Raw genomic sequence first — 24437 nt, 5'->3', positions numbered from 1 at the left:
GTAGTTCAAATCAATAATGTTTGAGGTACTTCAATAAAGAAGATTTTGGAGAATCCAGCAATAAGTCCACAATTTTTTTTCTAGAAGAGTAACTGATCCACAGTTATCTACAGTCTTTCCTTTAAGTTTCTCTTGAGAAAAACTCTATAAATATTTGAGAAGTTAATTCTAAATATTTGAGACACTCAAAGGTAAAGCTTGAATGTTTATGTCAAAATTATTTAGATTTTTTTCAGAGGCAAGCTTCAAACAATATGTTTAAATTTTAGATGTAATTTTTATTCTCTTTAATAAACAAAATAGAAAAAGTGAAAATGCTATAAAGCTATTCTCTTACCTTGACCAAGATGTGAAGGTTTTTGAGAAAGTATGTGGCCACTACCATCTAAAACATACTGAGTGCTAAAATTATCAGCAGCTGTTCTTGTTGTAATTAAAACCTGGTAATAAAAAAAAATCACAAAGTAAAATACTAGTTTATATATTATAATAGGTTCACTATCAGATTTGAAATAATCATCACACATTTTCTTAATATTTAAAAAATTTAACTTGATAGTCTATGACTACTTCTTACCTAGATTATTTCTAGTAAACAATAGTGTTAATATTTTTCACATTTTAAACCACTGATTTTTTTTTTGAGTATTTTGACACTCAAAACATAAACCACTATACCTGAAATGGCTATTTGTATTATACATATTATATGATTTACATTTGTAAAAGCAAATACTCTAAGTGTATCACAGCAATCTGCTTTTAATAAATTATTTTTGATACATTTGTAAACAAAACAGCAACCCTTGAAGTAATTATTGTCTCCTTATATATTTTATGTAAAAGTACACTTCTGTATTTCAAGTTTTGGGTTCCAAAAAATTCAAAATGTCTAAATTATGCTCATATACATTTATGGATATTTTCTAAAATACAAGATTTTGAGCTCATTGGTTAAGTATAAACTTCATTAATTTAAAACACCACAGCATTAATGATATGAGAAAGGATTTCATTCAGCATGAAAATATTTCCTCAGGGCATTTACCATAGAGATATAAATTTGGGATGTCTTTACATTTTAAGTTTACCTACCTTATGAGATTAAGAGAGTAAAACAATAGTAAAACAGCATTTTCATAAATATAATAAAAATAATAAATAACCTCACAAACACAAGGTGAAAAATAAGAATGCTAGTAAAGAAATCCCAAAGATGCACTACTGAGTAACCACAAATAGTAAGCAATGATGACCCCAAATGAAAGCAATCTTTCTTGGCCATACTTGGATTCAGCAGAAGAGAAATATATTCTGATATTAGTTAGATATATAAACTGCATAATGTCTGTACTCTTTTGATCTCCCCTATTCCTAATAATCTACTCAATGAGATTAGTAGAATATGACAACAGCAAAACATAGCTATTATTATACATACAAAGATATGTTTCACAAAGATAAAGCACCACTGTTAGAACTCATCAGAGCGTAAGACTGGATTGATCACTCTACCAATCAGATTTATACAAACACACGTATTGATAAATCAATACGTGTGTATGTAAACAAATAAATAATATAAATACATTATATAATACATATGTATAATGTACATAAATATATAAATACATAAATATGACTATTTGCACATACAAATATATTGTACATAACACATATAGATGAAGATATTAAAACATATTTAAATGTCTTATATAATAATAGATCTAATAAGTAGATAAAAGGCCTGTATAATTCTAATTAATTCAGTTAGATTCTCCCTGAAAGTATATTCCATAAAAGATTATAGGGATACTATGCCAAACTGTTCCTTCTGGTATAGCCGTTAGAGAAAGTTTATCTAAAAGAGATAAAGTTATGAGCTTTTGTATACTCCTAAGTAACTGTTCTACCTTGCCCAAAATACATTCCATATTTCAAAAATTGTATAATTTTACAATTTCCTGTTAAGTACTCTTTCCTGCTATTTACCAATTCTAAAGTACCTAATAATGGAATTGTAAATAAGTACTTAAGTAAAGTTTATTTCCAAAGGAGGAAAAATTTGCTAGTGATTCTCTTTGATTTGATGTATTTTAATTATACCAAAATTGTCTGTCCCTTAAAAAAATTCTACACTTAACCAATTACTTCTCCAAATGCCAAGGTCAATTGAATTCTATTTCAATTTTCCAAAGAGCTAGACATCTGACCTAAAGTTGCTGTCACTGAGCAAAAGACAGCTCTGGAACTCTGAGCTCCAGTACTAACTCTGCCAGTAGCATCTAGATGGTCCTGAAATTATTATACTATCATCTTTAAGGAGAGGGTGATGTTGATAAGATGGAAATGATGCTAATACTTCATAGGGTTACATGGGATTTTGCTTTAACTACTTCAAAACATTTTATATAGTATTTCTTCATGCATTAAACATGTTAATAAATAATAAATATTCTCAAGTCTAGATAAATAAACAGAAATTCTAAAAGTGAAAGAAGACTTTGTGTTTATAATGTAACATTTATGTTGAAAATTAAAAAAAACAAAACACAATATATTCCCAACAATAAAATTTCATAAATTTCAATTTCTAGGGTACTAGGAAAAGCTGCTTAGATGTGAGACATTTTGTAATTCACAGCTTAAAACACAAATAAGCTTGTTTCATAAATTCAGTGTGTTCCTCAGAGGAAAGAACAGAATTTCAAGAGTTCATTTCATCATTTGACCCTCTGTCCTGGGCAGGAAACACTTTCTTGGACTAGGTACAGGTTCAGAATGTGTTAGTTGTATAGCAACTAGCATCTGAACCTGTAATAACTCCATCACCAGGAGCATTTCTAATATTACAAACTATTATTGGTGACTCTTACTAGGGACACTGAGGAATTGTGGAAGCTAGCAAATGGCATCCAGAGAAACAATTTTTTAAAAGCACATCATTTTAAACATAATGTTGTGAGAAGAGGAAACAACATTCAAGAAATGTACTTACCACCTTATATATGTAACTGTAACATCTCTGTACATCACCCTGACAATAAAATTAATTTTAAAAATAAACAATGTTTAGAATTCTTTGTAGAAGATTATGTTAGGGGTTATGTTAGTTATCAGTTAAAAAATCAACCTAATTTCAAGGCATTATAGTATTTATTGTAAAATTAAAATTACAAAAAAGCATTTACATTTTGGGTGAGTACAACTGTCCCATGATGTTTGGGTAAGAAGTTAAACTTAGACTATATCCTGGCAATTCAAGCAAAAGTACTCTTTTAAAAAAAAATCGCTTAAGGTAATTATGATAAACCTAGGTCAATTTTTGGCCCCTTTTAAAAGAAAAGAGGTTACGAGGAGGACAACAGAGGTTGGTTTTGTTTATGTAGCATGAGGAATTAAAACCTACATCTTTCTTATCCTAGGCAAGAGCTCTAATACTGAACTACACTACAGGACTGACTTTTGGATGAACATGACACAGAAATACAAGTTGAAATCTAAGATAATTAATATAACTAAGATAATTAAGGTATTTGAAATATGTACTTTACATGAATGACTTAAATGGCTTTTTCTTTGTGCATGTCCTGTTTGCCTGCACACAAATATAAATACTTTGACTTCAGAATTTACCCCAGTATGGGGAGACCAATAAAAACAGCCCAATTTTATTCCTTTCAGAAGAATCCTATTACCTATGAGGAAGTTACATGTAGGATATAAAATACTCTAATTGCTTCAACAATTTCCATGCCTCCTCTAACTAATCCTTTATTACCAGGCTATACAACATAAAAGGCCACAAGAAATGGAAACAAGAGGTCTTTTTTATTGCACTGTTTGCAATTCTTTGTTTTCTTTACCCTTCCGTTTATTCCCTGTTGTCACATTTTTTCATATATTTTTTATTGTAATTAATAGAAGGGTTACATTATATTTGCCAGATAGAAGGTGCATTAATACATTGATACCCTTTCTCATGTTTTGGTCCCCATTTCCTTCCCTCCCACCCCCATCCTTCATCTTGTTTTTACTTTTTAGTTTTTTTACTTTTAAATTTCTGTACCCTTTATGTTGTATAAATTTATCTGACATGATGAAGGGAAAGGGATCACAGAATTGGTAGGACAAATGTGGAGCCAATTGAACACTGATACTCACCAGATACTATACTAGACATGAACTTTACAACTTTACCTTATTTATGCAAATGTAACCTCTTTGTACATCACTTTTTCAATAAAAATTTTTTTAAAAGGCACCTCTCACTGGGGAAAGACTTAAGATCATTTTCTTGGCCTAAAACAGACAAAATGACACTGAAGACTTCGTATTCATTCATTTGCCCAATTCTCAAAACAGAATGGCTTGGTTGCTCATTCTGTATCTCTAATTCATGATAGAAAACAATGACAAGGGGAGGGAAATGGGGACCAAGACATGTGAAAGGGTATCAATGTATGAGAATTAATGCACCTTCTATCTGGCAAATATCATGTAACCCTTCTATTAATTACAATAAAAATATATAAAAAAAGAAAAAATAAACCGCTAAATAGTCGCAAAAAAAAGAGAAAACAATGACAAACATTCAGATTCTGTGTTATCACAAAATTATACATAATGAACTCAACAAATTAGAGTAATACCAAGCACAATATTAACAACTTAAAAACTGTTCAGTCACACACAGGTTGATCATGCCTATACTCCTAGTTACTGAGACTCAGATCTAAGGATCTGGGTAAGAAAAACCATGAGACTCTGATCTTCAATTAAACACCAAAAAGCCAGAAGATAAAGCATTAGCATGGAGCAAAATACTCAGGAACAGTGCCTAGGTTCTGAGTTAAAACCCAAGGACTAGCTCAGAAACCAAAACAAAATGTTGGATGAAGTCAGGTGCCAGTGAATCATGCCTGTAAACCTACCTCTTGGGGGGCTGACATAGAGAAGGTCACAGTTTAAGTCCAACCCAAATAGAAAAAGATCATGAGACTATTTCAACAGAAAGAAGCAGGTAAGGTATTGCATACCTGCATCCTAACTGTTGGGAAAGCTAGAACAGGAAGCCTGTTGTGTAAGGTGTGCTTGCTTCTGGGTAATAAGACTCAAAGAAAAAAGCAACCAGTACAAAAAAGGGCTGGCAGCAAGGCTCAGCACTAGAAAACATGCCTAGCAAATGAGAGGCCCTGTAGTCAAATCCCAATAGTGTGAAAAATTTTAAAAACCGAAAGGGCTAGAAGCATGAAATAACAGATGAGTGCTATATAGAGGATTTTCCAATTGGAAGAGCCTGCATAAACTTTGAATGCAGCTAGAAAATATGGCTTTAGACAAGGAAGTATTCAAGTTTGCTTATTCCTTTGCCTAAATGATACAGTTGTGTACTGTTTTTCACATTAAATCCCAAAGCTGAAATAATTCATCTTTTATAACAATACTTTTAATGTATACTATTTCATTTGACCCTCAAGTCACTATCTTCACTTTGTAAATAGAATAAATGGACTTGAGGGATCGCTACTGCACTGTTGGTGGGAGTGCAAACTCGTTCAACCACTATGGAAAGCAGTATGCCAGTTCCTCTAAAGAGTAAACAGAGCTCTCCTATGACCTAGCAATTCCACTACTTGGCATTTACCCAATTGTCCAGAAACAAGGACATACTAAAGCCACTAGCACGACGTTCACTGTAGCACTATTTACCATAGCAAACATATGGAACCAGCCCAAATGCCCTTCAGAAGATGTGGCACTTTAACACAATGGAATTATGCTGCCATCAGAAAGAATGACATTGCCCCATTTGTAAAGAAATGGAAATACTTGGAAAAAAATCATATTAAGTGAAGTAAGCCAGACCCAAAGGAACATAGGCTCAATGGTTTTCCTCATTTGTAATAATTAGTACACATCTAGGAGTCTCCTAGCAGAGGATTACAATAGCTTAAAAGCTAGGTACATAAGGTCACATGGGATGAGACTAAATGAAAGGATCTCTAAGATATGGAAACAAGGGCTTTATCTTGTGTGATTGTTGTTGTTAATGTACTGTTATTTCTCTTCTTTTTTGTTGCCCTTTGGTTACTCTCATATTGTTACTGTATCTGACTTTATTACCTGGTATCTTGTATATATGTTTATTTGTTTATTTGAAACAGGAAAGGGAAGAGGGGAAAACAAGATGATTGCTACAGGGTGGGGGGAGGGAAATGGGAAAAAATAACATGAAAGGGGGTATCAACATGTGAGAAGTAATGCATTTACTATCTGGCGAATGTAACTGTAACCCCTCTATCCATTACCTCGAAAATAAAACAAGGTATATTTTAGCCATCAGTCAAATTCAGTTCAAAAAATTTAAGTTTCTTTTTCAGTCACTGTGCTTGAACTCAGGGCCTGGGAACTGTCCTTGGGCTTTCTCAAGGCTAGCACATTACTACTTGAGGCACAGTACCACTTTGGCTTTTTCTGTGTATGTTGTACCAAGGAATTGAATCTAAGGCTTTGTGTATGTTAGGCGAGCACTTTATCACACTCCTGGCCAGTAAGTTTCTTAATAGTTAAGTTATTTCTTTGGAGGGGAAATAGCATATATAATATACTTATAATATCAAGCTAAAAAGGCAATGTTTCTGTACCCTTTGTCTTGCCTACATGTTTATTATCAAAGTTGTCATAGTACAACACCTTATTCAGGTGTTTGTGATGCAGGTTTGGCATAAACCTGCATTTCCAGTTATAAATGAATAGCATATTCAATTATGTACAGTACACTATACTTAAGAATGATAAGCAGTTATGTTACTGTGTTATGACTTGTAAATTTACTATTTATTGTTACTGAAGTGTACTACTACTTTTAAAAAGTTTAGTCTGGTATGCATCTGTAATTCTAGCTACTTGAGAGGCAAGGACAGGAGGACCTAAAATTGAAAGCCAACTTGAGCAAAGTTAGTGAGGCCTACCTCAAAAACAAAAAGAGAAAGCTTAGTTAGGGGGATAACGGAAGTGGTTAAAAAAAAAAAAAAAAAAACGCCTAGTAAGTGGATTCAGATTCTGGTAGTGAAAAAAAATTCTTTATTCAAAAAAAAAAAAAAACTCTTGTCAGCAATGGTAACTTCTCTTGAAATTTCCTGTGTTTAGAAAGTAATTTTGATCTATTATTTTCAGTGTTAAATTCTTTGAATTATTCTTTTCCCCAATGCTAGAAAAGTGGTCTAACACTGAAGGAAACCCTCAGCCTCTATTGTACTAATTACTAAGCAAATGACTGGAATGAACTTTAGAAAGTAAAATTTTAGTTTAACTTATTCTTAAATTTTTTAAATAAAAACTGCTTTGTATGTATCATTATCACATAAATGATTCTTATAAATCATTTTGAAGATGCAGTAAGAAGATCTGGAATTTTTCTCCCTAAGACAACAATTTCTTCATCAGTAATATGAAGAGACTGAATGTAGGCCTAACTAGGAGCAAATTTTGAGTGATAAATCAGAAAGTAGCAAGTACTTAGGGTTTATCACTTGTGAAGACCTGGTAATGATGTCCTGATCTGGGTCTAGACTTAACAACACTTCATCATGCAGACACTGGATCCAAATTTCTCTGCATGAACCTCAATGAGGAAGCTAAAGTAAGAGCAAACATGTCATGAAGACTCAGCTGTGAGTATTGTCACAAATACTTCCAGTGCTAAAGTGGAGGATCTGGTAAGTGTACCAAGGTCCAGTACTGCTTCTATGATCACTTCCAATCCTGATTCCTTTAGCTTTTAGGAACAATCATTTATATCATCATTTAACACTATAGCAAGCCCCTACTTAGGAGGTTGAGATCTGAGGATCACCATTCAAAACCACGCTAGTCAGAAATGGCCACTCTTGATTTCTTTCTCCCTACAGTCCTGAGGCTTGAACTCAGAGCCTGGGCACTGTCCTTCAGTTTTTTCAAGACTAGTGCTCTTCCACTTGAGCCAAACATTTTGTGTTGGATTCCTGAGAAATACAGGGCTTCATGCCTGCTAGGCAAGTACTATACTACTAGGCTATACTCTCAGCCCTGAGAAACTCTTTATCTCCAATTAATTACCCTCAAACCAGAAGTATGGCTGTGGCTCAGAGTGGTACAGCAATAATAGCCTTGAGCACAAAAGCTCAGGGACATCACTTATGCAACATGACCTACTAAAAGAAAAAGAAAAAAAATACTTATGGCAAAATAATGCAAGCTGTATGATTCTATTAATGTCAGACTAGTCTGTATTTGATACAGGACAAACAGCAGTTACTACTTTGAGAAGTTAACTACAAGGAGGGATGACAGAGTATTCCATGGTAGAGATAATGATCTTTACCTTCATCTGAAGTATATATACAACTATTTATTATACTGTTTGCATGTAGTTTTCAAAAGAATTTTAAGAGAAGGCATTCTGTAAAATATTTCCATTATTTTCAAGATAAACTAATGCTTACTGCTCGACATTGCAATGTGCATATTTCAAGATTTGCTCAAAAAACTTAGTTTGACAATTCTTTGTAATTTGGGGGAACAAAATAATTTTAACTATACTCATGGTCGTTTGAATGTCTAAAATAAGAGACAAAATTATAAGACAATACTTGCAAACCTATCATCTAAAATAAAAAACAGATTTAGGTCAATTCTGGGCTCACGTAAAGCCTATTTATAAAGACTAAGTATAGTGCTGCCACCTAGTAGGCTAAGCTGATTATGACCAACTTCAGCTTTTAAAGATCATATATGTCTTGTATAAAAAAGACAAGACAAATGTATCTTTAATGCTGATATTCTGCAAAGTAAAGTTTAAATGCTACCTATCAGTTTGGAGAAGAGCTAAAAATTCAAACATTTATATTCTAAAATAGCCACTGAGAGTACAAACAATAGTGGTAATCTTAGGAAGTTCAGAGGTTCTCTAACATCAATTCCATCTCATTTTAAATAAAATTTTTGTGCATGATCTATCACTGTACACTCATATACACGTTTTCTAGGAGAAGATGGAAATTTTCCCGTTGTACCCTCTAGTTGCTTTTCTCCATAATCTATTTGTAGGTTCAGTAAACTCTAAAAATAGTAAGTGCTGAATAAAATAGAGAAGTACATGGTGTGCTAGATTTTGGGTAGAGGTTTTAAGTGCATTTAAGGATTTCTTTCCTTAATGAGGTCTGAATATCTGGAGGCCAACAGGTGAGGAGAGGTCTTAAGTTCTCTAATCTCTAACAGAAGGAATTTTTGCTTAAATTCACTCATTCTGATCTGTTTAGGACAATACTTGACAGAGATCCATTCAAAAAAGTAGCAAATTAATATCTAACTAGGTTTCTCACTACCAAAAAAGCAGGCAGGCAGGCAGGTAAGTTTTATTCTCAAGTAAGTGCAAAGAAGTAAATCCACTGTATACTGCATTTAAAGATTCACCATGTACTTCAGTATATATTACAAGCCAATGGACTACTAAACTACCTTCTCCTCTAGTAAATATCAACATTGTAGTGCCTCAAAAAATTAGACAAAATTATCACATGGCACACTAAGTCCATTTCTGGATATATATTCAATATGAACAGATACTTTTACATTCCTGTTCATAGTAACTCTAATCAAAATAGTCAAAGGGACACTTGGAAGAATCCAATATCAATAGTGAATAAATGGATTAAAAAATATGGAATGCATACATAGTAGTATTATAAATCAATCTTCAAAAGGAAAGAGATTCTTACAATTTTTGCAACAGCCTTAAAAACCTTAATGCTATGTGAAATATACGGAAATCATAAGGACAAATACAGTATGGTTCCACTTAAATGAGGTACCTAGTCAATTCAAAGAGACAGTATACAGAAGGGAGAGAGGAGGAAGTACTGAGCTTCAGTTTGGGATGATAAAAATTTTCTCAAGACAAACAGTTTTAGAGGACAGACAATAATGTGAACGTCCTAGATTTTACTAGATTAAGTGTACTAGATTGCACACTTAAAACAACAACTTTCACATCATGTTAAGTATATTTCCTCATAAATTTAAAAACTGAATTCACTTTGCCAAATGCCAGGTTCAGGTTCATTTTCTCTCTTTATTCTAAGGGTTCTTACCTCTGCCACACAACAAATTGAACCTAAGGCTTCCCCACGAAAACCGTAAGTTGTCAAGTTTTCCAGATCTTCATGACTGTTTATTTTTGAAGTGTAGTACTTCACTGCCATTACAGGTGTATCAACAGCCTTGATACCCTCACCATTGTCTCGAACCTCTATCTTATCAAATCCATAGTTTTCCTATAAAAAAGTTAAAAATACTTTTAGTTTATATAAAACATTAAATAACCACAACTTGATCATTTATATATCTCTTCTGGAAGGGTTAACACTACAGTGTACAATGGTACAATGACTAAGTCTTTTACTTGATCTCCACTCAAATCCAACTACAAAATACAAAGATCTGAGAGGACACCAACAAAACTAGCTACTTGGGAAGCTGAGATCTGAGAACCAGAATTCAAAGTTAGCCTAGGCAAGTCTATGAGATTCTTTTGCAAGAACAAAAGGCCCTGAGCCCTGAGCTCAGCTCAAACCCTAGTGTCAATGTAAAAAGAAAAAAAGGATCTGATCTGTGATGGGCCTTCTGTTTCATTGTCATAAATACTTATGTATGAATTTTTGCTGGTACCAAGTTTTTAAATCAGGGCCTCCAGCTGCTGTTGAGCTTTGCTTCACTGGAGCTTTTACTCTACTTGAGACACAACTCTTTTTTTTTTTTGGTCAGTCATAGGACTTGAACTCTGGGCCTGGTGCTGTCCCTGAGCTTTTTAGCTCAAGGCTACCGCCTTACCCCTTGAGCCACAGAACCACTTCTTTGTGAGCCACCAGTGCCCAGCGAGATACAACTCTTGTTGCCATTTTGCTGGTTAATTGGAGATGGAAGTCTCTCAATCTCAAGACTTTTCTGCTTCGGTTGGCTTCAAATCATGATTCTTCACTGAGAACACAGGCAGAAGCCAGCAGTGCCCAAATATCATGAGTACTTATGATAATTAATGTTGAAATATAACTATATTTAACATAGATGATATATGGTATATTATATATGTATATATATTGTATAAATACATCACAGTGGGCTCTGGTGGCTCATCCTAGCTACTCAGGAGGCTAAGATCTGAGAACTGAGTTTCAAAGCAATCCTAGGTAGGAAAATAATGGAAATGGTACCTCCAACTAACTAGCAAAAAATCTCAAAGTGGAGGTGTGATTCAAGTGGTAGAGCATCACCTTAAGTGCCCAGACCAAGTTTAAGTTCCTGAACCAGCACAGAAATATTAAATAAATAAAAGCACTATCACCAGTAAAATACCATTTGTTCTCTCTACCAGAAGTCTAACAATTATATACAAGACTTCCTCCTTTGTTGCTCTCATAAAAACATTTTTTAAAATAGTTCTCCATTTCTGTCTGAAAATATCGCTGAACAGTATATTGCTGAGAAAATACATTTCATTTGGCAATTTCAGTGAGCTTTTAATTTGAAAATTAAGAAAATAAACTAAGTTCATGCCTTAGTCCCACTGTACTATTATATTGTACACACATAATAAAAAAACTATATAAACTCCTACATCTGATCTTTTCTATGAATGTCATGTTCACCATGTCTACATTTGGTAGTTGATGTCTCCCATAAGCTTCACTCTGAAAATGTTGATGTGTAATAGACATGGTGCAAATTAAAAAATGGGGAAAAATTCTTTTGCCAATTACAATGAAGTGATATTATAAAATAGTATATCTTAATAACAAAATATAAATAATACTGCATATCAATATTTTTTAGATAAGTTATGCCTTGTAAAAAGTGCTGAAAAGAGACATACAAGATCTCTCTCAACTCAAAATCAAGTTCATATTCTGGAATCACCATGTTTGCTGTATTTTATAGAGAAAAAAAATAATAAAATAGGCAAATCTTATGCTAGAAATAAAAACTTCAAGCATGTGAATAAAGTAAGAACACAAAGATACTTTTAAATGTTTAAAATAGTTATCAGCAAGTTTAATTCATTAAATAAAAAAATCTGAGCAAAGTAGGTCTTACATATACCAGTCTTGTGGAGTTATTTCTGTACAAAGTAGAAACTTCCAAATACTTACCAATGTTAGGACACTAAAATACGTATGTTAACTAATGCTAACTTATAATGCTATTATAATGCTAACTTTTATGTGTGTATTTGTGCAAGTCCTGTGGCTTAAACTCAACGGGGCACTATATCTCAGCTTTGTTGTTCAAGATTAATGCTCCACCACTTGAGCCACAGCTCTGCTTTCAGCTTCTTGGTAGTTATTTGGAGTATATTGACTGTTGTACCATCTTTAATTCAAAGATCTCAGCCTCTGTTTGTTTGCTTTGGGTTTTTTTGTTTGTTTTGTTTTGTCAGTCATAGGGCTTCGATTCAGGGCCTGGACACTGTCCCTGAGCTCTTCTGCTCAAAGTTAGAGCTCTAGCTATCACTTTGAACCACAACACCACATCTAGTTTTCTGGTGGTTAACTAGAGATAATAGACTCATGGCCTTTTCTGTCTAATCAGGCTTTGAACCATGATCTTCAGATTTCAGTATCCTGAGTAGTTAGAATTATAGGTATGAGCCACCAGTGCCCGACTCTTAACTTATTTTTAAGCATCACCTTAGTAATATTATTCTTTAAAAAGAACAAAAAAACCTTTCTTGCAGATGTTTAAGAAGTAAGTCAAATAAATAATGAATAAATGATAAAACGACAAAATGTATTCTCTATAGAATTCTTAAATGAAATGTCAAACATTATAATCTCATTTAATTATTTATTTCCTGGTTAACCTTTTGTTTATTATTAAGATTTCTTTATTAGGATATGTAGGAAGTACAACGTGAGATTTCATTGTGATACATACATACATATATACATACATACATCTTGAAATTAACTCACCTCTTTATCTCTTTGCCATTTTCTTCTCTTTCTTAAAACTAATTCCAAAGGCTTTGTTTTATCCTCATACATGCATATAAAGTACCTCAACCATATTCACTTTTCTTCACCTTCTTCCCTGCTCCATCCCCCACTGATATCTGTTCCCCAACATAGCTTTCCTGTGATAACCCTATTTAATTATTATTAATTATACTAATCAGATTGATGCTATATGACATGCCTAAGAAAAATAACTTGTCAATTAGGCACAGTGGCTCAGGCCTGTAATCCTAGCTACTCAGGAGGCTGAGATCTGAGGATCCCAGTTCAAAGCAAGCCAGGGGCACTAAAGACTGTGAAACTCTTATCTCCACTTAATCTCTAGAAAAGGAGAAATGGGACTGTGGCTCAAGGGTTAGGGTGGTAGCCTTGAGCTGAAAAGCTCAAGGATAGCACCCAGGCCCAGAATTCAAGCTCCATGTTCCACAAAAAAAAAGAGAAAAAGAAAAATAACTTGTCTTTCTTTGGGTTAAACTTTTCTTCATATTTATCAAAGTGGATAATATTTAATTAAAAAGGACAAACTAAATGCTACAGAAGAGTAGTACTAAGTATGTTTGTTGGAACATCAGCTTTAACTAACAAGTTAGTACAAATACTTTTGGAGTGGAGCCTGGAAACCGTCTAACAAACCTCCTAAACCGAAACACTATAAGAACTACTGGAATACAGAAAAGATTTTGAATGGGTTTTAGAGTCAGAAAGACCAGATTCAAATTTCAGCTCCACATTTACTAATTAAGTGAATTCCGGTAAGTTTTCTCAGATTACTATACAACAGGTAAAGTAGTGGTTAGTACACAATTTTTATAACAAAGCCTGAAATCAGAAAATCCCATAACAGAACCTGTAACTCACACGTATAATACTAGCTACTCCTGAGGCTGAGATTTGGAGGGCCAAGATTCAAGGCCCATAGGCAGAAAAGTTTACTATACTCCATTTCCAAAATAAGCAGCAAAAAAGCAGGGCTGAAAAGGTGGCTCAAATAGAAGAGTGCCAGCAGAACAAGCACATAGAGGGCATGAGGCCCTGACTTCAAACTCTAGTTCCACAAAAAAAAAAGGCTGGGATATTTTTTTACAGCCTTCTCAGAAGACAGATTAGCACAGATCAGTCCCTTTTCCTATAAAGATATCCTATCAGTATTCTTAATAGTGTCAGTGTTAATATTATCACGAATATTTGATAATTAGGAGATTATTTTTAAATATATATAATCAATCAAATTTTAAAAATCTGTATTAGGTATTAGACATGTAAGGAACACATAAAAATAAATTAAACACAGTGATTGCTTCTGTAAGACCACAATTTCTAAGGAAAATGGATATTCCAATCAACTGAAATAAATCGTAAGTGCTGTATAAGCCACACAAATGCACTGATTTTAAAACTTGACCAGGCATCAATGGCTTGCTTATACCTGTAATTCTAGATACTCAGAGATTATGAAGTTCAATGGGATTCCCATGTCAATTAACAGGCGGTGTGGTGATACTCATCTATTAGCTATGTGGAATGCTGAAATTGGAAGGATAATGGTTGCTGGCCTTTCTAGGTAAAGAAGTTGATTTCAAGCTACTCAAGAGGCTGAGATCTGAGGATCGCAGTTCAAAGCCAACCCCGGGCACTAAAGTCTGTGAGACTATGATCTTCAATTAGCCACTAGAAAACCAGAAGGGGCACTGTGGCTCAAGAGGAAGGGCGGTTGCCTTGAGCTAAAGAGCTCAGGGACAATGCCCAGGCCCAGAGTTCAAGCCCCCCAGGTAACAAAAAAAAAAAAAAGTTTACCTTAGCAACAGAAAATGTTGGACATGTTGCTAAGTGTTTATTAACCTACCTATGACAAGAAGCTTAAATAGGAATATCTTAGTCCAGGCTGATCTGAACCAAAAGCAAGACCCTTGCTCAAAAATAACAAGAACAAAGTGCTATGGCTCAAGTGGTAGTGATAGCCTTGAGCTGAAGTGCTCAGGGACAGTGCCCAGGTCCAGAGTTCAAGCCCCATGACTGACTTAAAAAAAAAAAGAGAGCAAAAAGGGCTCAAGGCATAGAGTACCTGCCTAGCATGTTCAAAGTCCAGTCAAGAAAGAACAGACAATGTAGTAATAAAGGAAATAGTTTTGAAATAAAAGTAGATAGAGGGGCTGGGAGTTTGGCCTAGTGGTAGAGTGCTTGCCTAGCATACATGAAGACTGGGGTTCAGTTCCTTGATACCACATACACGGAAAAAGCCAGAAGTGATGCTGTGGTTTAAGTGGTAGAGCTCTGGTCTTGAGCAAAGCCAAGGACAGTGCTCAAGCCCTGAGCCCAAGGCCAGAAGAAAAAAAAAAGCAGACAGAAAAATAAAACAGAAATATGAAATATAATAGCTGTAAATTCGAATATTATTAGTAAACAACATGAACATTAGATTGATATGTTAGATGATGGAGTCTTGAAAGTATATGTGGTCTATTTAAATTTCCTTCAGTGCTGGCAGGTCGTGAGCAGGTTCCCACTGCTGGTGGGAATGTAAACTAGTTTAGCTATTCTGGGAGGCAGCTTGGAGGTCTCTTAAAAAACTGAAAATACTACTCCTGGGCATCTACCCTGAGCATCATAACCCAGGCTATGATAAGGACACCTGCTTAGCCATGTTCATCTATGTACTATTCACAACAGCCAAGTGATAGAAACAACCCAGATGCCTTGCTACAGATGGATACAAAATATGTAATACATATATACAATGAAATTCAACATAGCTGGGAAGTTGATGAAACTACAACGAATCATGTTGAGTGATATAAGTCAAGACCAAAGGAACAAAAGGCATATAGTCTCCTTGATATGTGGATATCAGATCCAAAGAGTACAAGAGCGATGACTCAATATTCAGGTACCCAAGGTTATTGACATGGTTTTAGAGATATAAACATAACTACATAGACATAAAAAATCTATGATGGGATATATACTCTATAGACAAAGTTATATAGATTGATATGTATCTATGATATACAAACCCTCAGCTTAATTTTAATTATGTTCTAAAATCTATGTACCAATGATTGCATATAGATTCCCTTTTTGAATACTTGTTTGTTAAGCATGACATTTGAAATATGATGTAAAAATCAGTGTTAATAAAATCTTTCAAAAAAATTTCCTTTAGTGTAACCACACTGTTGGTTTAAATTAAAATTTATTTTGAAGAATGTATTCCTATAGGCTAAGCAATATAATGCCAGCAATGGACAGCAGAGATAGGATGGGAGTTGAAGGACTTAGTTCTATCGAGCAGATCTTGTTTCAAAAACAGAAACAAGGGCCGGGAGTTTAGCCTAGTGGCAGAGTGCCTGCCTAGCATGCATGAAGACCCGACTTCGATTTCTCAGTACTACATACATAGAAAAAAGCCAGAAATGGTGCTGTGGCTCAAGTGGTAGAGCTTTAGCCTTGAGAAAGCCCAAGGACAGTGCCCAGGCCTGAGTTCAAGGCCCAGAACTGATAAAAAAAAAAAAGGAAAGAAAAAAGAAAAACAAACAAAAAAGAAATGAATGTACTCCTAAGCCAAAATGTCCAATATTCTGGGAAAAGACAACATGTACATAAAAAAAAGGGAATAATTAAGAAACAAAACTTCTTGTCACTGTTCAAGAAGTAATGGACCCACAACCTGACAAGTGTAACTGTAACCCTCTATACATCACCCCAACAATAAAATACAATAAACAAAGGCTGGGAGTTTGGCCTCGTGGTAGAGTGCTTGCCTAGCATGTATGAGGATCTGGGTTCAATTCCTCGGTACCACATACATAGAAAAAGCCAGAAATGGGGCCGGGAGTTTGGCCTAGTGGTAAAGTGCTTGCCTAGCATGCACGAAGACCTGGGTTTGATTGCTAGGTACCATATATATATGTATATATCAAAACAAAAAACACCTTGTCAGGTCCTTTTTTGTTGGTGGTGATCATGAGGCTTGAACTCTGGGCCTGAGCACTATCCCTCAGCTCTTTAGTTCATGGCTATTGCTCTACCACTTGAGTCACAGCACCACTTTCAGTTTTCTGGTGATTAATTGGAGATAAGAGTATTAGTGACTTTTCTGCTGGGGCTGGCTTTGAATGGTGATCCTCAGATCTCAGCCTCCTGAGTAAGCTAGTTTTGTCAGGACCTTTTGGCTTTGAAGGTATTCAGCTCCTGGAGGGTACTCACCAGCTTAACCTCTATGCTTGTGGCACCAGCGTCCAAGGAGTTCTCAATGAGCTCTTTTACAACACTGAGCACGGAAGTGATTATCTGAGAACTTGAAAGGAGGCGAACTGTTGCTGGAGGTAACTGTTTCATTCTTTCAGTAGAGTAACTGGAAGATTAAAAACCCAAACTGTAAAAATAACAAGTTAAATCTTCTTAACTAATAAAAGGGATAGCAATAATGATAACAGCTCACATTTTTAGCCTTACTCTATGCCAGGCTCTATTTTAAGGACATTTAGTGTTAACCTCATTTAAACAGGTTCCCCATCATCTCTATTTTTATAGATAAATGAGGCAAAGAAGAGACATGGAAACATGTTTGATGTCATTCAATTATTGAAAGGCAGAAAATTAAATCTAAGCTAGCTGGTGACATGTAATCTAGTTACCTAGGACATTAAGAATATATGAAGTAAATAGTTTTTAAATAAAATTAGATGGAAAAATAAACATAAAATACCAGTAAATATAAATGAACGAAGGCAATAATTAGTAGAAAATGTGGACATTAAATTGAGGTGTTTGGTAATGGAGTCTTAAGAGTATAAAAAGTATATGTATATATGCATAGGTTTTAATTTCCTGGGTCATTAGATTGGGTCTAATGACCAAGGCAGATTAAAAAATTAATGCACAATAACATCAAAGAGAGAACTACTTTTCTAATTTCTATCCCAAGGTTTATATTGTAATTGTCATGAGTATGTACAATCCTGACTTTTCTCCAACTAAACTCCTATCAAGTGTTTCCATTTGTCTGCTGTAATCCTACACTCTAACTCTAAATGTTCTTATCAGAATAATCCATTCCTAAATAATACTACCAAAATCTTTTCCCTAACTCTCACAATAATTGCTTTTTTTTCCCCTTGGTGGTGCTAAGTAGCAAGCACAGGACCCAACACTTGTACTACCATTCTAAAAGCAAGACCTCTAGCCCAGACCATCCTTTATAGCTTTTCTCTGTGTAGTATATACTCCCAGCATTACAAATAGAATTTCCTTGCCTCCATCACTATTGACCATTGTACACCTGGTCTACATTAACTAAAATAATGAAGACATCAATAAGATCATCATTTATTACATGTGTACTATACTATGTTTGACACTATGCTAATTACTTTAAATATGAGGGGAAATTTAATACTCTAAGGTACTTTGTAAACATTATTCCTATTAAAATTTAAGATGTAAAAGAAATGTAAAAGCTGTATCACACATACAAAAGTAAAACAGGAAATTATGAGAAAAGAGTTTTAGATATGATTGCCTGACTATAATTATCATTACATAATATAGGTATTAAACAAGCTTTATAGCCCACATAGGCTTATGCCTGTAATCTTAGCAACTGACATCTCAACATCTGAGAATTCAGTTTGAAGGCAGCTCAGGCAGAAAAATTTGTGAGACTCTTACCTCTAATTAACAAGCCTTGAGTTCAAGTCTTCTGTATTGGCACTGAAAAAAAAAGGGGGGGGGAAATCTGTACGTGGAGGCCCCCCAACCTTATGTAAAATGTATTTCTGCAAGGACATCTGCTTCACCCCTCATTACAAACACCACTTGTGATTAATCACTGTCACCAATGGAGTGAGTCTAAGTAGTCCCACTACATTGTCATTCCCATTACAATGTTATTACAAATACAGATTATCCTTTGGAGAGTCATTGTTGTTTTTTGTAAATTTAGGTTGAAAATATTTACAAAGGCTAAATGACTAAGTAAATTAACCTAGGTACCTATCACAAAATAGGGATTTTTCTTTTGGCCAATAATCAGGTTTGAACAAAGGACTTTCAACTTGCAGGCAGGTGTGTCATACCTAGAGCTATTTTACATTAGTTATCTTTCAGATAAGATCCCATGTTTTTGTCCAGGTTGGCCTGGACAAATACTAGCTTGACAACAGGTAACTCTTCTTTGTCTGTACTCCTCATCCCCCCCAAAAAACAGAATGAAAAAACTCTAGATATTTCCTTAGTTTAATGAAAGTAGTTATATGCTCATGTGATGATCTGACTACCTTATAGAATTGTGTTCTAAACAAAACATTAGTACAACAAAAAAGAGTTGACTACAGTATTTTTTTTCACAGACAACTTTAGACAGATTCACATAAAGGTCAATAACTGAGCAGACTACGGAGTAAAGGCACTATAACAATTAGAAGGTTTTAAGGCATGTATTTTTAGAAAGAAGCCAACCTATTGTATTCTAAGGGTATTGACTGGTCTCAATTCATAAACATAACTATGTACTGATATACACAAAACAAAGCTGAAAAATGTAATGGATTGAGGCTAAAGCAACGAGCTATGTATGAGTCACCTTTATTACTGAAGCAAATCATTTAAGTCCTTATGTACCAAAAAAACAAAATTATTAGGCCTGGCATTTGATGGCTCACAAATTTAACTACTCAGGAGGGTGAGATTAGAGGACTGTGGTTTGAAGCCAGTCCAAGCAAAAGAATCTGAGACTCTATCTTCGAATTAACCAGCAAAATGCAGATTGAGGACCTGATTTAAGTAGTATAAGGCTAGCAAGACAATCAAAAGTGTGAGGTAAGTTCGAGCCCTTTTACTGGCACACATGCATGTGTGCACACACACACAAAATCATTACATGAAAAAAAATGGTATACCTCACTGATTTACTGTAAGAATCAAACTAAATAGCATTTAAGTAAAAGCTAGGTATGGGAGTACATACCTGTAATCACCACAAGCAGGAGACTGAGGCAGGAGTTCAAGGCCAGTCTTGGAACAGTGAGACCTTGTTGCAAAACAAGGAAGAAAAAAATGTATGGAGTATTGTTTCAATAAAAGAGCTTAAAACTGCCATTTTACAGTAAGAAATCATTATATAAACTGCAAGAGTTAGGAGCCTTATTCTTTCCTGGCAGAGCTGGATTAATAGATGACTTTCTATAATGCCAGCATTTTTGTGGTTGAGATGAGGGTCTCCCTTACTTTTCTTCTGTGCTGGCCTTAAACCACTACCTTTTTGATCCTGGCCGCAAAAGTGGCAGGAATTATAGCTGTGAACCACTATGTCCAACTTTCTCTTTTGTAACGCAGGTGGGCCTCAACCTTGTGATCCTCCTACCTTTTCCTCCTCCTCTCAATTACTTGGATTACAGGCCTATACTTTCATATCCAGCCTCTTTTTAATCTTTAAATTTGACTATTACAACATTTAAAATGCTTTATGTGACTTACATTATACTTTTATTAGAGTATTGAACATAGTAGTGGTTAAAAATCCATGCTCTAAAATCATACTTTGGATTTTAATTGAACTCTCAAACTATCATTTACATAATACTGAGAAAATTAAGCTCTCTGAAATTCAATTACCTAACCTATAAAGTGAGGAAAATAATAGCATATGGTTGTAGTAAGAAATAGGATAATTTTATAAAGAATGTATGATAGTGCTTGCCATGAAAATGTTAAAAGAATCTGGGATACTTGGAATTAACTTCACATACTAAATGAACAACTCTACTTTCCAGCTCTAAAATGGGTAACTCTTTAAACTTGTGTTCAAGAGATCTTTTACCTTAGTTTGAGAATGATAAGGATCTAAGAAAAAGTCTGATGGATAAGCTTGGGAGTATATTACTTGTTTGGTCATTTCTTCCTAATTGCATCATTTTTGTCTATTTCCTACAATGCCTTTAAAAATCTTTTTGTCCCTTAATTTCACCCCAAATTTCTTCACTCTTCTTTATGACTCTGAGGCCATAATAATTCATAGCATGAACTCCAGCACGTCTTACTTATGCCATCCTACTGTGTCCTCTGGTTTCATAAAATGTCTTTATGTCTATCTATACTCTTCTTTCAATGTCATGTCAACATCTCTTTTCTCTTAACCAATGAAAAAATTTACATTGAAATCCTAACCCCACAGGTAAATTTATGGGGAGATACAGGTCTAAGCCCTCTAGTAAATAATTAGGTTAATTAGTTCATAAAGATAGACTGCCTCATGATTGCTATCTACACCTTTACACAATAAACACAAAGCTGTTTTGTCCTTTTTATATGGGAACACAGTAAGGAGGTGTCATCCACAAACTAACCACAGTGCCATCTGCAGAATCTGTCTTGATGTCAGACATCCTAGCCTCCTAGCTCTATAACTATGAGAAATTTCTGTTGTTTATAAGCTTTACAGTACACCTGGACCAAGCAACCCAGACCTTTTTTTTTTGACTCAATTCCCCCACAGGCACTTGGACCATAAATTAAAAAACAAACAAAAATTATTTTCCTTGACCCTTTTCTCTGGATCAAAAATCACAAACTTAATAAGTATACTATATCTACCTGGTATTACCACCTCATTTTTAAAACCCTTGAAAAGTGGCTTTTAACTACAGCCACAATTCAGAGCCTATTCTTTTTAATTCACTAATGATCTCATAAGTCACTGCATCCTTTATTTAGGATCCATGCTCTTTAGCCTTCCTGACTAGGTGTGAACCCGATTTAACCCCACTTAATCCCATCTAAATTTCCTCTGACCTCATTGTGTTTTCTCTGATCTCTTCCCAGAGTATGTGAATATTTTGTAACCCCTTTTCCCTTTCGAGGTATGCTAAAACCCAAACCTAAATCTGTATCCCCAAAAGTGATCTCTCTTCCCATCTCTAACCATCATCATTGTCACCTCAAATAAGTATCTGTAAAACAGACCTTATCATACTGACTCACCCCCTTCATTAACTTTGCTATGTCTCTTCAATAATGCACCATTATTCATCCCCAGTTTTTTTTTAAGAAAAACTTCATCTTCCTTTGTTAGCAATACCTATTTTGTATCCCATTTCTTCTTCGTACAATATCATTCCAGACCTAGCTCAAATTTCATCTGTAACACAATCCTTCCTGATTACTCAAAATGAAACATCTTTCTCTCTCTTTTCTTCTACTTAGCTTACATCACACTGGAGACACTTATCACACCTTTCTATTGAACTATAAACTTTTGGAACTATATAGACATACTGAGCCTCTCAAAATAATTTTATCAGTAGTCTTTCTGGTACTAATATAAATATTAAAAAGAATATTCTTCCCATTTAATATTGTCTCAACTTCTATCCTTTGTATACTTAATTTTAAACTAGTTTATCATCCCTTTAACCAAATTACACCCTTCTATTACTTTACTTCAGGATTACATACTCTTACTTACTGATGTTCTAAATATTATCATTTAGATGACCTGCAGACAACCTAGAATTTTCCTGTCCCAAAATGACCTCAAAGTTTTCCCCTAATTGTCTTTCTTCATATATTTGTTTGATACAAAAGTTCAAGGCATCAATGGCCTACGCCTTTGATCCCCACTAATCAAGAGGCTGAGCAGAAGTATTGAAGCCAGTGGCCAGCCCTTTTAGAAATGTCAGAAAGATCACATCTCAGGAATAATCAGCAACAAGTAGTCTGGAGGCATGGCTCAAATGGTAGCGTGCCACACTTTAAGTCTGGGGCCCTAAGTAATGTCAAAAACTAAATGTAGAAACAAATAAGAACTTATATGCATGATCTCTCTAAACTTTCTTGACACTTCCAAATATACTTTCATTCCTCTACCACAAATAGTTTTGAAGACTTGACAACTTGCTGAAGATCATATAAAACTACTAGGAGGCAGATGCATGTATCTGACACCAAATGAAATGCTCTATCCTTGAGCACTTTCGTTCCTGACACTCAAAGCAAATCTAGAAACCTTGAAGATATCATAGACATTGTCATGCTCTACATGGACCTATCCTACTTCCTAAATATTTATCCAAGGTAGTAATTTCTTCTAGGTACTGCTTCCTTCTTCCCCCCTTAACATGGTCGTACTCACTCCTTCCTTAGAATAGGAATCCTAAATATTTTCCCAAGTCCAGTGCAAGTATCAGTTCTCAAGGAGGCTTTTCTTCCTGTTCTAATAAGTAGGGCTGCTCCCACCTTCAGTCCCCCATACCTACGTTCTGTACTGTCACTAAATATTGCTTCTCCTTATTTTGAATCCAAACTCATTACATGCATTTCTATTTTGTCCTCTTCCTCCTTAGTTACTAAGGATGGAAAGCTTGGATTAACCACATATTCCTGAAATGTATATTGTACTTCTCTTTTGCAAAGTAGAAGATGCCAGGCTTACATAAATCACAGCATCGAATGACTGAGAATGCCCTGAGAGTCTTCCATATTTGCCGAGAGGGAAATGGAACAGTGTGCAAATGTGATGGCTGGGAAGTTCAGGTAAAAACAGGCACACCTAAAATAGAAGTAAAGATAATAATGGCAAGGATACAAAGAACTCGTTTAAGGGACAGAACAAATCTAACCTAAAGGTTTCCGTAGCACAGAAATGTATTTACACACATACATTCTGAATTCCCTTCAAAACCAACCGAAATGTTAAAAGGAAGCTATTTCAGCAAAAAGGTCACAAACTTGATACCACCGCCAAGGGAAAAGTAAATTTGATTTAAAAAAATGATTTTAAATCTAAACCAATCCTTTCCTCTCCACCCTCGATATTTGCGATCCACATTTCCTAAGGCTGCAATACTGTCTTCGAATGGGAATGAACGCAAAAATGCGCCAGCTTTCAGTCTTACTTCACGTCCGTCAGCTCACTAGAGGGATTCAGGACCACCCTCTCTCAAGATAAATTACGGTTGCTGTGGGTTATATTTTCTATCAGGAAAAGCCCTTTGAACTACTGCACCCCGAAGGGTGTGTGAGGAAGAGGCAGCACCCCGGGCCAAGCCCAGACCCGCTGGGAAAACGCCCTCCACACGTGCGTGTCTGGGCCCCGTCCGCTTCCCGCCCCCGAGGAGGGGCCCGCCGAGGCGCGCGGAGCCCGCGCTGGAACTGGCCGGGGGTCGAGAAGAGAGGGGGTGTCAAGCCTCCCCGAAGACAATGAACACCCGTTAGTTACACGACACTACCTTCTTGCTCACACGAGCTAGATACTGATCATCCACCGGAGGTGAACAGCCGCCAGGAGCTCGGAGTAAGCCACGCGAGACGCCCCCTTCACCCTCCCAAACGCGCACGCGCACGCGCATCGGGCCCCTCCTTTAGTCCCGCCTTACCCGGGAGAAGTTGAAT

The 24437-nt window shown here is 35.3% G+C and overlaps 1 protein-coding gene across 3 annotated transcripts in view; it reads right to left on the bottom strand.

Annotated features, from left to right (window-relative positions):
- The window catches only part of Pms1 (PMS1 homolog 1, mismatch repair system component), a 75993-nt gene extending 51632 nt beyond the window's left edge, over positions 1 to 24361 (bottom strand). For 2 of the 3 annotated variants that reach the window (XM_090354471.1, XM_090354473.1), the window contains exons 1-6: positions 24275 to 24361; positions 23479 to 23595; positions 20017 to 20079; positions 17256 to 17403; positions 10134 to 10316; positions 338 to 440 (exon numbers count right to left, since the gene is read on the bottom strand). In XM_090354471.1, the coding sequence (XP_090210597.1) occupies positions 338 to 440; positions 10134 to 10316; positions 17256 to 17403; positions 20017 to 20079; positions 23479 to 23480 (499 nt within the window). In that variant the 5' untranslated portion in view covers positions 23481 to 23595; positions 24275 to 24361. Of the gene's footprint in view, positions 1 to 337; positions 441 to 10133; positions 10317 to 17255; positions 17404 to 20016; positions 20080 to 23478; positions 23596 to 24274 lie in introns of those variants that run through there. The other variant, XM_090354472.1, reaches the window with a different exon arrangement.
- Between the last annotated feature and the right edge of the window lie 76 nt (positions 24362 to 24437).

This window comes from Megascapheus bottae, chromosome 21, assembly GCF_031878675.1.
Source record: "Megascapheus bottae isolate mThoBot1 chromosome 21, mThoBot2.hap1, whole genome shotgun sequence".
Classification (NCBI taxonomy): Eukaryota; Metazoa; Chordata; class Mammalia; order Rodentia; family Geomyidae; genus Megascapheus; species Megascapheus bottae.
Note: the sequence above shows the minus strand (reverse complement) of the source record. Positions and strands in the feature narration are given on the sequence as shown.